A 15,221-nucleotide genomic window follows, 5' to 3' on the forward strand; every position below is an offset into this window, starting at 1 on the left:
AAAAAATTTAAGTTTCAACTTTTTTCCTAATTTTTTTTTTTTAAATGTAAGTTTCAACTTTTGTTAAATTTTTCTTCTTTTTTTTTTCAAAAATGTAATGTTTCATCTGAATCACGTGTGTCGGAGCAGGGCACCATCTAAAACATGGCAGGGCAGTGTTCCCTGAGGACCAGGGATGGGGAAACACTGCACTAAGGCAACGCAAACAAAAATATGTGTTATTTTAGAGCATAGAACACTTAAACAAACATACTAATATGTAGAATATTCATTGCCTATCAAATAATAATCCCTCCTTTAAGTCACTCTGGACCTGAGGAGGGCAGCCTTTGCCGCGTCTATTTCAGTAGAAGTACTGCTTTTCTCCAGAGGGGTCGCTGTTTTTTGTTTACGTTTGAAACCTCTGTCCAACATGGCCGCTCTGTGAGAAGGACTCTGGCTGTACGAGCAACTGTCACCGCTGCTCACTGTTGTTACGTTTCGTTGTTTTAATTCACTGAAATATCGCGTCGAAATGCGGCTGCCACATCTCAGAGTGTGTTCCTGGAGCCGGACGACCTTCACCGCCGCTCGGTTAAAGCTGACGAGGCGAAGCGACGATGCTAACGTGGCTAACGTGCGTCACTTCACTTATTCCGCTGGACTTCGCGCACAAACGTGCTCAGCGCTCGTGTACAGAAAACACGGAGACGCGTCTCAAGTCGTCCGGTAAGAGCGCTGTTTAAATCATATTCAAATGGACCTTTTATCTCATAGTTGTAGTCAACATGTAGCCTGTTTCCATAGTAAATATCGGACTGTTCTGTCCTGTCACTGCAGTTAGGTGGTCAACCACACGTACGTGGGTCATATGAACAACTTCCTCTCCATTATATCAGTATTTTATCAGTGTTTTATCTCTAGAGTGAAATATATTGTTCGAAAACACACATAAATGTCACATTTGCGGCTCTTATCTTGGAGTGTGGTGTCTTCCTCGTCTTATTGTAGGGCACCACATGTCTGAGTATTCTCATTACTGCCACCTAGAGACCAACTATACACACTGTTTTGCTTTATCCCAGTGGTTTCTGACACAGATTACAGTTTTTCTCGATTGTTTTACACACATTTTCTGAAAGCATGCCTCATGGTATTTTGTTTTCAAATGACACACGCAAACCATCATATGAATAGACATTCATAAGAACCAGTTGAACACTGATGTGCTGGATGTGATGGAAAACACTTCTTCTCAATTGATCAGGCCTTTTTTTGTTTAGTGTTACACTTACTACAGACAGTACATACATAAGTGTGTAAAATATTTTAGAATATTGTTTTTATAGGCCCTGTGATGGACTGGTGAACTGTCCAGGGTGTGACCCCGCCACTCGCCTTATGTCACCCCGCGACCCTCTGGTGGAGGATGAATCAGTATATAATGGATGGATTGTTTTTATACTCAAAACACACAAAAACACAGTAACAAATATCATGTATTCCTAATTATTTCCCACAAAAACAATGTACACAATGTACATCCCAACCAACACAAAGTTGCACATACAGTGGTCTACAGGTGTTTTCCCATGTTATGAGTCAGTTTGCATAGTAGGCAAATTAACTTAAGAATTTTTGAATGACAGTGTGTTTCTTGTGAATACAAGATATTTTCTTCATGAAAATTGTGCCAAATGCAGAGAATTGTGTGTAGTGTTTTTTTCAAAAAGTGTGTTTTAGAACTGCAATTTGAGTGTAAAGCAGGAATTGTGCTTGCACTTTAGCAGAGTTGGTTCAGGGGGGTTGGTGCACGAGTTACCTGGTTGTGGTCATTGTGTCTCAAGTACCAGTATTTGTGTGTAAACAGTTGAGAAAAACTATAACAGTTTTTCATTCTTAGGGATGCATGTTTGAATTAAGCGCATTTATATAAATATTTGATTCAAATCTAATATTAAAATGTACTCAAATTACCCCCAAGTAAATGTACAGTGTCATAAAAAACTAAAAATAAATAAAGAGCTATGCTGCTCATCACTTAATTTACTTATCAATTATTTATTTAATTGTACCTTGAATAATGTGGTGCATTGGTGTGTTTAATTTTCCCCTTTTTTTTAAGCCCATAATAATATCTTTGTTGATATACAGAATTAATTTTTTATGTCAGATAAAGAACATCTTTCTCACCAGGTTAGAGGATATAGATCTGCCTCCTGTAGGTGCAAAGGATGTCCTCGTTAAAATGTTGGCAGCTCCTATCAACCCATCTGACATCAACATGATACAAGGTAAACATGTTTTACACGTGTGATTATGCTGTACATATGTCATTTTAAATGCCCGAATTGTGGCAGGCATTGGAAATGAGTAGTGCTTACAAATCATGTGATATGTAACATCTTATAAATTCTGCCTCAATTAAATAATAAAATACTGCAACCTTATTTTAACATTCATGCAAAAAGGTGAGAAAGACAGCAGTGAACATATAAGAAGATCTCTTTGTTCAATTTAGACGTTGTTTATCTAACTCAGGGTCTGCAACTTTTAGGATGAAAATTTTGTCGTCTCTCCAACCAAATAAAATTCATTTGGAGCTGCAAAAAAACCCAAAAGATTAAGATAATAACACGTATAAAGGTTTTTATACAGACAAACTATATACAATAGTAATAGTCTCTTTCATTTGTGACGTTTAAGAACTACAACATGTTCAGTTTATACCCAACCTCTAGACCCCGTAGACCTGGTTCTTCCATTGTTTCATTGTTTGTGGCAAATTAAAGAAATTCAAATGAACCCACTTTGAAATAAATGAAGCAAATATTTGGATTGTATGTTGTTCGTGCTCGAGGATCCAAAGATGGACAGGACACATCCGAACGTGTACTGAATATTGCATTTTACGTCGACGTTGGATGTGATGCACAAGATATTAAAACACTTTTATTTGTCGCCTTGATCTCTAAAGTTACAAGGAGCCACTGCAGAGTGGCTGAAGAGCCACATGTGGCTCATGTAGAGCCGCAGGTTGCAGACCCCTGATCTAACTAGTTGTTTTTTTTCAGGTACGTATGCCATCCTGCCTGACCTGCCGGCTGTTGGGGGCAATGAAGGTGTGGCTGAAGTCATAGAGGCGGGCAGCCAGGTGAACTCCCTCAAAACTGGAGACTGGGTCATTCCAAAAGATGCTGGTCTAGGTAAATCACAGCTTAAAATTCAAAGTCTGCGGCCAAGTCCCAAAGTCCCCCCTCAATCTTTAAGCCCTCGATGTCACCTGTTAAGTGTCTCGAGTGTGAGGAGCTCCAAATATTACAAACAGGAATGAGACAACACTTAATGTTTCATATCTTACTGACGCCAAAAGGTTGATTATTTTGATGAGTTTTTGACCTTTTTTTAAAATTCTTATTTAGTTTACTTCCTGATGACTCACAGTCTGTGATCAATGATGGATTCGTCATTGATTAATAAACTTAATAACATAGGTTTACCTCATTCTGATCACACACTTAGTTTTTTGTCTTGTAATGTCAACAACAGTGTTGGTCACTTCTATGTTCAGTTTTCTTGTTGTTGTTTTGTTTTGTTGTGGATTGGTTGCGGACACTATGAACCGTGGGATGTTCTCACTGCCAAAGTAGCAAAGATGAATACATGGAAAGTGGCCTGAAAGTGCTTAAAATGAACACTAGAGGGCCCTCACACACTTCACAAGTTCACCAGCCCTAATTCAGGGAGTCTGTGAGGGTGGACATTGGGGACAGGGCCTGAGACGAGAAGGTCACAGTAAGGTTTCACAACATGACTTCTGTGCCTTTGTGTGAGCAGGGACATGGAGGACAGAGGCAGTGCTATCAGAAGACGACGTCGTCTGCGTACCAAATAACATTCCCCTGTTGTCTGCTGCCACACTGGGGGTGAACCCATGCACTGCCTTCAGGATGCTGTCTGATTTTGAAGATCTTAAACCAGGTAAACGGGGCCAGACGGATGAGGAATCCATTTATTTTTTCTCATGGTGTCTAGTGTGAAAGTACGGAGCCCCCGAAGTGACATGAGAGAAAAAAAGATGGGGAAAAAAACGGATGAAAAAAAAACTTGATTATTTTTCATTTTTTGAGTTTCCAAAAAATTATGGAAAAAAATATATATATATATATATATATATATATTATTTAAAAAATATATATATATAAAAAATAATATATATATATATTTTTTTTTTTCGTCAAAATTTTTTATCGTCATTTATTTTTCTCATGTCACTTCGGGGGCTCCATATGAAGGAGATGCTGATTAAAATAGTTTTTTATAAAAAAAATAAATAAAAAAAAACTTTACTCCCTGCACCAAAGTCCATAGAGAAAGTAAGTAAGTTCCATCTGTAAGTTCCAATTAGTAATTTTTGTGACTCCTGTATTTGAAATGATTTGCTCAGATTGACCTAAGTGACACAAACTCATGTGTCTACAAATGCTAAAAACACTGATTTTCTCAATTGACTTAGGTGCGGCAGAGTGCGAGGGCTAATTCATGGCTTCACGTGTCTTTCACGTGTGGTATTTCCAGGTGACACAGTGATCCAGAACTCAGCCAACAGTGGAGTGGGACAGGCGGTCATACAGATTGCTGCTGCAAGAGGAGTAAACACAATCAATGTCGTCCGAGACAGGTTAACAACACTAAATCTGTCGCACGTTTGGTCGCGTTATGAGTTTGTCCCTGGCCATGAGATAGTAGTGTCTATTTCTCTTAGGGTAACACACACATATCTTTTTTTTTTGTATGGGTGTGTTTTGATTTTATGACTGTAATGAAAATTCTCATCACGTCTTCCCTTTTCAAAGGCCAGAGTACACACATCTCAGTGATAGGTTGAAGGCCATTGGAGCAACTCATGTGATCAAAGAGGAGGCGCTGAGGCGGCCCGAGATCAAGGAACTTTTCAAGGTCTGTGGGTCTGATGTTTGCCGGTTTGTTTGAAGTGTGGTTGTACGAGGTACTGGCACAATATTCAGCACCGACTCTGTCCCTGGCTCTCCCACCGTGCCAGGAATCGGCTCACTCTCAAGAAAAAAAGGGTTTTAGTCTGGGATATTTTAAGAGTACGTCTGCTGCTTTATCTCGCTATTGGGCACTGCATTTTTTTTGTTGCCTTGTAAAACCCCTCACTCCCTGAACCAAAGTCCACTGAGAAAAGTGGTGTTTTTTTTAAAGCTTTTCATCCACCGCTGCTTTCCACCAGTTAGTTCAAACATGCAGCTTAGTCATTTAGGTGTTTGAATTCCTTCGTTCAGGATTCGCTCAGTGAAACAAATCTACCGAACGAGGCGGCGGCGAATCAAAAGCTTTCAAGACAAGAAGAAGAAGATTCAAGCAAAAATGCCACTTTTCTCTGTGGACTTTGGTACAGGAGAGTGACCAGTTTTCGAGCTTCAATGTCAAAAAATTTAAGATTTTAAATAGTTACACAGATTTCATGACATGAGGCTTTTGTTAGTGGCTTAACAAATGTCATGTTTTCAGTGAGAACAGGGTATCCGCGGGGTCTTAAAAAGTCTTAAAAAGTCTTAAATCCAATAATTTGAATTTAAGGCCTGTCTTAAATTCTCCTAAAATCTCACAAAAGGTCTTAAATACAATTTTTAAAGGATGCGATAACATAAATAGAACACGGTACTAAAGTGAGAATTTATCGGACACCACTAGCTAGCGTGCTGTGCGCGCGCCGCGGTGTGTTACAGATTAGCTTAGCATAGCAGCGCAGTAAACTTAATGAAAGCCCACAGCTAAGCGGAATTGCAAGTTCAACAATTTGTGGCTCCAATTTTCCTTCATGTCTTTTGTACTATTTTGCCAGTATGGATTTGAAATGGGTCTTAAATTGTATTCATTGTGGTCTTAAAAAAGTCTTAAAAAGTCTTGAAATTTAACTTGTTGAAACCCGCAGAGACCCTGGAGAAGGATCATCCGTGTCTGTTCCCGTCTATGTTTAAACTGTCACTTTAAACATAATTATCGTGTGTCTGTCGGTGTAAGATTCTCAATCCGTTATGTTTTGTTTTACAGACATGTCCGAAGCCAAAACTGGCATTAAACGGAGTCGGAGGCAAGAGTGCAACAGAGCTGCTTCGCCATCTTCGGTGAGAACGCCGACTGATCTTTATTAACGCGTTATTTCTAATGCCCTTGTACTGCAGAGACAAACTAATGATTAAAAGTCTTTATTTTAATTTTACTCCAGAATTGGAGGCTCTATGGTGACGTACGGTGGGATGGCCAAACAACCGGTTACTGTCCCTGTGGTAAGATGCAGCCTCCTCAGTCCAACCCCAAATTTATCATCACATTTTACCGATATATTATTTCTCAGTAACTAAACCTTTGACCGCTCAAACTCTCTCCAGAGTGCTCTCATCTTTAAGGATGTTAAGGTCCGCGGATTCTGGGTCACACAGTGGAAGAGAGACCACGCGAACGGTGGGCTCAGCATGGGCTTGTCTTTTGTCACAGATGGAGACACCCACACTCGATGTTATTGACCACTCTCTTAACTGTCCCCTCAGATGAAGGTGCGTTCGGGGCCATGCTGGATGAACTGTGCTCCCTCATCGCACAGGGGAAGTTGACCGTTCCGATCTGCACCGAATTCACTCTCCAAGACTACGACAAAGCTCTTCAGGCAGCCGCGATGCCTTTTACTTCGGCTAAACAGGTGCTAATCATGTGAACACACTGGACTACACCGTCAAGTCCACAGTGTGTGAACGTAAGTGTTTTTTTATGCATCCAATACACTGCGCAAGCACGCGAATACTCAATAAACGTGTCATCGCAGCAAGTTCAAAGTCCCATTTGAAATCCTCTGGTTTACTGGCAGTAATCAAAAACTCATTAAATCTTCCTAGTCCTAGATGAGATAACAGCGTAATCTTTAATCATTACATAGCATTTAAGTGACATGGACATGAATAAGTTAATTGATCAAGATTTATTGTTTTGCTGATATTGTCATTTTACCATAGACTTATCACAAGTGATTGACTGGAAAAGAAGTGTTCCAATAAATCAAGGTGAAGAGCCTGCACTACAGACTCTAAAAGGCAAAGGTTGTGTTTTCCCGCTTCACTTCTAGTTAATCACTCATTCAAACTTGATCATTAATGTATTGTTGAGGTTTTTTTTTTAACCCCTTGCATCACAAACCACCTTGAGACACATAGCGAAGACATAGATTTTGGCCTCCTAACAAAAAGTTCACACAATGAAATCGACCCCTGCTTATCTCTCCAATAACTTAAGAATATGGTCACACATTTGTCTTCCAATGGGTCAGCCTTTTTCCAACTGGAAACTGAAGTTTGTAAAGCACTTACTCTTCCGCACCATAGTCTATTGAGCCCACGTAGGTAAAGTTAAGAGCTTGTTGATTGTTTTTTGTATCACAAATGTTACTTAATGAACTTAACTTTCAGATTTATTTGATTATTACAGATCAAAGGAAGTATAATAAGCTTTAGGTAACACTGTCTACTGATTCTACCGGTTTAGAGGTTTAAAATGAGCTGTCAATCACCCTGATTGACCAAGGTAAACCAGAGCTATGGCGCTGCGTAACTGAAGACGCTGCAGAGTCACAGAGTTATTACGTTCTGCACAGGGAGCATCCATTTACAGCGAGTTATCATACTTTTTTTTTCAAAACAAGTTCTTTTTAGACCAATAGTGACATGTAAATAAAAGTAAATGGGTTTTAATAATTTGGTACCCAAGATGTGGCAAAAGAGAGAACGCCTAGACGTCTCTTTACTAAAACCTCTGTAACTTTACTCTGCTTCACTTCAGCAGCATCAGACGTAGCACAGCTCATGTCCACATGTTGTTACATGACCTCCGTGTGTGTTTTAAGCTCCTACTGCATATTTTAAAGGCAATATTTGCTTTAAAATGCAATATTTTTTTAGGCGAGAAAAAATCCTTAATTTATGCTGTGTTCCATGTACATTTACTCTGACAGAGACACTTACACCTCTGGTGGAATCTCACAAGTGTTATCTTCATTTTGATACCAAGATAATTAACATAGAGCTTGTAACTGCAGAGATTTACTCTATTTAGTTTGGGCATGTCATTTTCGAGCAGGGACTCCAAAAAGAGGGTCAGGGAAGAAGTGGTTAAGATATACAAAGAGTGATTCTCTGACACAGAAACAGCACTTTTCACACAGACTGTGGAGGCAGCAGTGGATCATTGACTGATTCTATAATCTATGAGCCTTTTGTTAAGTGGCTTCAATCGGTTTTCATGTTTTCGCTGACTGAAAACCTCAAGATAGTTCCCAGTGCAGCGAGCCCGTACAGCGCTGACAGTGTGTCTGTACCTCGTACAACAATAACCAATAACATTGATATCTATCGTTTTAACAAATATTTACATGTTCACAATTTACACGACGACTTTTGTCAGTGTTTTGAATCTTCATTTACATATTTTAAAACCTCACTGGTGATAGATGACGATTATGAAAACACCAGACTAAGCACCACAGAGAGGACTGGCAGCAACCCACCATAAATAGCAGCTGCCCCTTCTTTTTCCAGGCAGTGCTCATACCTGGTGAAGTCCACCTCTCTGGCCGCACACACATGGTCAACGCGGCAGTCGCTGTCGCACTCTGACAGATCGTAGCTGACAGAGTTGTACTCGTAGTATTTCTGTAGGTAGCAATTGTCTTTAGCGATGCGCTCCAGGACCCGGTGCATGGAAGCCGGGGAGGCGTCTGGTACTCTGAAGCTCTCCGTGAGGCGATACTCCTTCTCCCAGCGCCCTCGGGCCATATTAGCATACGTCAGATTCAGGTAGTATGTCACCACATCCTGAGCGTGTTAAAAAAAAAATGAATCATAAAAACCACGAGAATTTTAATCAGTATTATACGTCGTCAAAAGAGGTCGCTAATATCTTTTGAGTAGAGATGACGCCGTCTGCCGCTGCCTTACTTTGACCAGAAGTGTTTGTGTGTCGTACTCAAAGACGCGAATCCCAGGATTGTTCGCTCCGTCCACGACTCCAGGAAGTGTCGTTTTCCACGGAGTTACCCCTGGGCTGAGGAACATCGTACTGATAGGAGAGCCTGTGTAAGTGAAAGAAAACCTACATTTGTATGTATATACATGTTATACAAATTTACAACTTTATCCTCGAAGTTTGTGAACCTTTTTTTCTCAATGTGGCACTCGTACTCCGTCGTAAACACTTCACTATGTGAGAAAATGTGTGTCCGTCTACGTCTCTGTCTCTCACCATCTCAGCTCATCAACTTATAAATAAGTCTGTTTCTTCTCTTAACTCGGCAGGAAACCACACTGCATACATACATACATACATACATACATTTGTCCCTATTTTTAACTGTAGACCTTGAGTTAAATGTGATAGTTCAGGTCCCCTGTGCTGGGAATCCGCTTTAGACATGACTGCAAACATGGCTGCCAGCAGGACACACAGGAAAAAATTGATTTTAATTGTTTTATTGTTTTTTTTAGGCGATAATCTTTTGCCACTTGATATCTTAAAACATGTTCTCCACTTTGTCTCGCTGTTAGACAGCCTTTTCTGACTGTAATATGAAGTTTGTAAATAGGGATGTGAATCTTTGGGTGGCTCGCGATTCGATTCGAAATCAATTCTCGATTCATACGATTCTCGATTCAAAAAGTGGTACAATGCTTAGTGCGTTTAGGCAAATTATGGCATCAAAACAATACAGTTTGTATAAGATAATGTGATAATGTGGCAAACTCAAAGGCACCATATGTAAGAATGTGGCCAAAAACCGTTACTACATTCAAATTCAAAATACCGAGGTCTTTTAGGTTTCGCTTTTTAACGTAACTGGCAACCCGTGGTTGCTCGGCAGCTGAGACTCTACTGACTGCAATGATTGGTAGACGGCGTTAGGTGGCGCCACATGCCAAAACATAAAAACGTACTTGCTGTACAAAAAAAAATAACTTGCATAAATAAAAGGTTAGGCTAGCTGCCTTTTCTCACAGAAGTTACAAAAATAAAGTGTGCACAAATAACACAAACTGGTGTTTTGTGTGGTTTTTCAAAATAGAAACTTAAAAAAAAATTGATTTTTGAAGTTTATGAATCAATTCAGAATCGTGGATGATTAGAGTCGCGGTTCCAATGTGAATCGATTTTTTTTCCCCCACCCCTATTTGTAAATCTCTTCCATGTCCATAGAGAAATTTGGCGTTTTTAAGTTCACAAGAACAGGCGCTGCTGGTCTACTGCTGCCTCGTGTGGTAGATTTGTGTCCCTGAGATAAACCTGGTCAAAGGATTTCAACCACAACAATGACCCAGACAGACTTGCAGAGGCAGAAGAGGGTCAACAGCTCCTATGTGCTGTGATGTAACATGACAAATTCTCCCTGTAGACTTTGGTGCAGAGAGCGAATGCTTTACAAAGTAATACAAACTTAAGTTTCCAGTCAGAAAATGGTGGTAAAAGGTAAAGCAGTGGACAGATTCTTCAAGTATTCTAGCTTTTATTGAGTCCCTGCAGGCAGCCATGTTAGTTGTTGTTATTAACCTCGACCCATGTCTTGTACGTTGTGTTGCGTCCTTAAATTTGATGTTTAAGGCGATTTGTTAACCCGTGCGATTTCAGACGGGCTCTAATGCTCTAAAGCGGGTGAAGTTTACGTGGTTTCATAAAAGAAGTGTCGCAATAGAATGACTTTACCCTCTGAACTGTAGAACATACGAAAACTGTCCGTGTGGTGATGGCCGAAGAACTGCCCGAGGATGACGGAATGATGCCTCTGGATTAAATCCACGTATTTCTGGTTGAACTTGGGCGCAAACCACGGCTTACTTCTCTTCTTCTCAAAGAACCCAGGTGGGACATGGCCAATTATGTAGACCTGGTGAAATGTAAAGTTAGTTTATAAAAAGAAGATATAAAAAAAAGATATTTCAGAGAGAGCTTAACTTCAAGGTCACTCTGTTTTGCACCCTCTTTTTCCGATTACTCATAATTATGCTGCGTTTCAGAGAACCATCCAAACCAGTTGGACGTGTGACTTATCTGACCTCCAGCTAGAAAAAGTGCGCTGGAATGCACCGAGAATGCATCGCGTGTTTTGACAAAACAAAGATGGCGCCGAAAGCAGCAAAACGAGTACGCTACAAATGAAGTATTTTCTTTGTTGATAGAGATATAAAAACGATGAAAACCATTGTATTATCTTAGTTTAGGCCCATATTATGGATTACTGACGTCTCTATTTTACGATCTTTTGTCAATAGCCGGCCGGACAAGCGATGGTTTGCTATGGTTTACTTTTCAATAAGCCGTGGTGTGTGGTAACTGTCAGCTGAATATGTCCGTGGTTGTGGTATTTGTATGAGTATCATCTTATAACTAACTGACAACCTAATAACTTGACTGACAAACGGATCGTAATAAATAATCCTGACGTAAATGTGTTCTTCTTCTTCTTCTTTTTTGTTGGAGTTGACAGACTGGACGCAGCTTTTGCGTTATTCTGCCCCCTACAGTCTGAAGAAGTATCTGCATTTAAGGGGTGTCCCATTTCTAAGTGACAAAATAACCCTCAATACTTGGTTTTGAGGGCCAGTTAAGATTAAGGGTTGAGCTCGAGGGTTAAGATAGGAATTGGAATTGGCCCTAAGTCCCACGTCCAACTGGTTTGGATGGTTCTCTGGAACGCAGCGTTAGCATACAAAAGAGGAACTGCTTATTATGCATTATACTGTTCTCTATTATATCACATGTAACAGCAAGTTCCCAACACATTCTACTTCTGAGTACGAAGCTGCCAAGTTAAATTGTTGTGATGCATTGATGGACGAGGTGCTTTACCTTCTCGTTGTTTTTAGCTGCCTCTGTGAGAACTTGGTCGGCCCAGGCAAACTGGCTCGCCGGATCACCCAAGTCCACGTTCAACTTGTTTTGGTCGTAATATAGGTTCGTGTTGAGGACCAACATCCTGAGACCGGTTTTACCCAGCAGCCTCTCTGTGTAATACCCACCTGCGCAGCAGGAGAAGGAACATTTGCAGCAAACATATTGGGACGTGTGCTCCTTTAAAAAGCCTTAAATGTTGGTGGTTTAACCTTTTTTAAATGTCTCCTGGGACTGAAGCTCCAACCAATCCTTCCACAGTTTGGCCGTTTGGTTATATATGTAGTTGGGGCCTGCAGGCAGCTGGTTTTTAGGGTGGTAATCGTGGTTTCCCAGGGCAGAGTACACTTTGGTGCCTGAGAATGACAGCGATGATGACAACAACATTACATATATACCAACATTATGGGTGATGGGGAAATGACTGGGTTTATTTCAGCCATGATATAATCTTGACTTTAAAGGCACTATAAGGCACTATGTAATAAATGAGGGCCTGGGGGGGGGGGGGGTTGCTGGTGCTAATCCCAGCTGGCATAGGGCGAAAAGGCGTAGTAACACGGAAGTCCAGACCACATTCAAGGACTAGCAGTATTTCTAAAACGTGTATTTATACGTATACGTATTTCTCAATCCTTTTAAAATGGTTTAGTGCTATGGTTTGTACAACTTGACAAGTGCTTCTTGCCAGAGGCGATTCTAGAGTCTGTAGGGGCCCTAAGCAAACATTCCCAGGGGGCCCTTCCAACCAGTGTGAGGTGGGGCCCCTTTAGGGAGGTTTCCTACTGAGATGTCATTGCAAATCGCCCATTGCTGTTTAAGGGGGGACGGGGAGGCGGCTGGTCACTGCACATTTCAGTAAAAACAGCACCGCAGGCTCCGAGTGTCGGGGGGCCCCTATCGGCTCGGGGGGCCCTAAGCAGTTGCCTGCTGTGCCTGTTCACAAGCTGCGCCCCTGCTTCTTGCACTTTCAAAATTAGAACTTGCTGATCGTGTCATAATTCTTGCCTTCTAAGTAGCTTAACTGAGTAGGAAACGATTGTATTGAATCAATCAATCAATCAATCAATCTTTATTTATATAGCCCACAGTTTACAAAACATAGTTTGTCTCACGGGACTTCACAGGGTTGGTAACATCCTCTGTCCTTTGACCTTCGACCAGGGTAAGGAAAAACTACCAGGGAAAAAAAAACCCTTGTAAAAGGGAAAAAGGGTAGAAACCTTAGGGAGAACCACAGGTGAGGGATCCACTCCCTGGACGGACAGACGTGCAGTAGATGTTACCCAAAACATACAATACACAATGACAAGAATAAAAAGTGAAAAAAAAAAATGGTAATAGGAGGTTAAATTTGCATATCTAAGTATATTTTGTAGTTGGGTATTTGGTATTTTATTTTAAAATATACGTTTTGCATGTGTGAACACAATCTCTCCTGGAGGTGCAGCAGTTTCACATGTGTCAGGGCCCATGTGCTATTTATTTTTTTTGTTGCCAGCAATATTATCACTTTCTTGTTTTCTAATGGTTACAATCTTATGTCATGTTACAGCACCATGAGTAGAGCTTTGGTTTGCTGAGTTTTGTGGCCTCTATGTGGAGCTGATTCCAAATAAACCCTAAAGTCTGGATGGTTTCATGTTTTCCATTTTTAAATGTCAGTCAACAAACACTCAGAAAGCTAACCAGGGACTGTGGCTATTGCTGATGCTAATTTGACTCTGATCATTATTGCTAAAAGTTAAAATCAGTCAATGCTCAAACAGTGGCAGTAATTTTTCATCTCTGACGTCCAATTTGCGCACACTTACGTGGAAAGACGTGTTTTATGACGTGTGTGAGGTTGCTGATGATGTCCAGGACGGCGTCTTCCCCTAGGTCCTCATTTGGTACATGTGGGGTGTCGTCTCTGAGAAGCAAAACGCAGGTTGTTCATAGTTTTTTAGCTTTTGTTGTATTTTATTAAATACTACAAAGGGCTATTACAGAAATGTAGTGCACGGTCCAAGCTATGATCCCAGTGGGAGGCATCTCATAAAACAGGTACAAATGCAATGAAAGATGGACTTGGGAATTGTGTTTTCACAATATTATAGAAACATGAAACTTAAGATACAAAAAATGCTTACGGGAACGAGTACCGTAAGTCACAAAAAAGTACGTACGCTAACAATTACCGTAACAAAAACATGAAATTTAAGATACAAAAAAAATACTTGCGCTAACAAGTACCACAACAAAAACATGAAACTTAAGATACAAAAAAGTGCTTACGGTAACGAGTACCGTAAGTCACAAAAAAGTATGTACGCTAACAATTACCCTAACAAAAATACGAAACTTAAGATACAAAAAAAATACTTACGCTAACAAGTACCACAACAAAACAACTCAAGTTATAAAAAATTACTTGCGCTAACAAGTACGTAACAAAAACATGAAACTTAAGTTAACAGGTGTACCAAGTTTTGTTCTTGTACGTGAAATACGACAAAAAGTCACCTGATGGAGCTTTTTTCAATTTTCATAAGCCCCTCCCACTGCTACTTTTTTTGCACACTTTCCTCGAACTACTTTCAGACGTAAATTTTCACCAGTTCTGATGCGGTTGCAGAAATTCATGAGTTTGGGGCAATGTTCAGGCCTTGAAATAAGCAATTTACTATTCTGAAAAATAATAATAATTATAATAATAAGAGGAAGAAGAACTCCTTCAGTTTCAATAGGTTTTTTGCACAGTCATGCTTGAACCCTAATTAAATGTGCCAGTTGTACTTTGTTTTAAAAAGAAGACATGTTAAGAGAGATGGTGGCTCCCCCTTGTGGTACTATGGAGAATGTGTCCATTACAAGTTTCTCATGTGGAATATAACTTTTCTCCATTATTTTCCTATGAATTCATTGCGAGCAATCACTTAGTTGTTGTTTTTTTTTTTTATCAATACACAATCATATTTGTTTAATTTAGTTCCTGACACAAACCGGGCAGAGTTGTTTACAGGTACATACCCCGTCCACACGATGAAGTCTGGCTCGGACAGAATATCCTTCATCGCGTACACGGAAGAGTTGATGAGGTCCCACGGTGAGTCGCAGTCATAGTCTCCGAATCGTCCTGCGTCGGTCGCCGGTCGTTTGCCGCTCGACGCGCACACGAGTTCGGGGGCATTGGTCGGCGTGTAGGTGGGATCCCAGTGCAGATCTGTGATGTGCCAGAAGTTTCCTGGATAAAAAAAACAAAGCTTAAATGCACACAGGAAGGTGCAGTAACAGGAGTATTTTAAGAATCT

General features: G+C 40.4%; 2 protein-coding genes across 2 annotated transcripts; one reads left to right on the plus strand and one right to left on the minus strand.

The window, feature by feature from the left end:
• Nucleotides 1-406: 406 nt before the first annotated feature.
• Nucleotides 407-7,257, plus strand: mecr (mitochondrial trans-2-enoyl-CoA reductase). Its single transcript, XM_083910239.1, has 10 exons — nucleotides 407-708; nucleotides 2,176-2,273; nucleotides 3,054-3,185; nucleotides 3,817-3,960; nucleotides 4,558-4,660; nucleotides 4,836-4,938; nucleotides 6,058-6,131; nucleotides 6,233-6,293; nucleotides 6,396-6,468; nucleotides 6,555-7,257. The coding sequence occupies exons 1-10, from the start codon at nucleotides 515-517 to the stop codon at nucleotides 6,716-6,718; spliced, it is 1,146 nt and encodes a 381-aa protein (XP_083766365.1). The 5' UTR covers nucleotides 407-514; the 3' UTR covers nucleotides 6,719-7,257.
• A 1,250-nt stretch (nucleotides 7,258-8,507) lies between these two features.
• Nucleotides 8,508-15,119, minus strand: smpdl3b (sphingomyelin phosphodiesterase acid like 3B; the record flags this gene model as incomplete). The annotated part of the gene is made up of 7 exons (XM_083910387.1): nucleotides 14,941-15,119; nucleotides 13,743-13,840; nucleotides 12,141-12,284; nucleotides 11,887-12,056; nucleotides 10,744-10,924; nucleotides 8,988-9,121; nucleotides 8,508-8,864 (listed from the first exon to the last, which is right to left on the minus strand). The coding sequence occupies exons 1-7, from the start codon at nucleotides 14,982-14,984 to the stop codon at nucleotides 8,508-8,510; spliced, it is 1,128 nt and encodes a 375-aa protein (XP_083766513.1). The 5' UTR covers nucleotides 14,985-15,119.
• Between the last annotated feature and the right edge of the window lie 102 nt (nucleotides 15,120-15,221).

Source organism: Microchirus variegatus (assembly GCF_963457635.1).
Source record: "Microchirus variegatus genome assembly, chromosome: 2".
Lineage (NCBI taxonomy): Eukaryota > Metazoa > Chordata > Actinopteri > Pleuronectiformes > Soleidae > Microchirus > Microchirus variegatus.

What these genes read in the sequence shown, in the direction of transcription:
- mecr (XM_083910239.1), top strand. Translation starts at nt 515, where the DNA reads ATGCGGCTGCCACATCTCAGAGTGTGTTCCTGGAGCCGGACGACCTTC. An exon ending in ATCAATGTCGTCCGAGACAG is followed by an intron (nt 4,661 to 4,835) that starts GTTAACAACACT and finishes CCCTTTTCAAAG; the next exon opens with GCCAGAGTACACACATCTCA. An exon ending in GAGCTGCTTCGCCATCTTCG is followed by an intron (nt 6,132 to 6,232) that starts GTGAGAACGCCG and finishes ATTTTACTCCAG; the next exon opens with AATTGGAGGCTCTATGGTGA.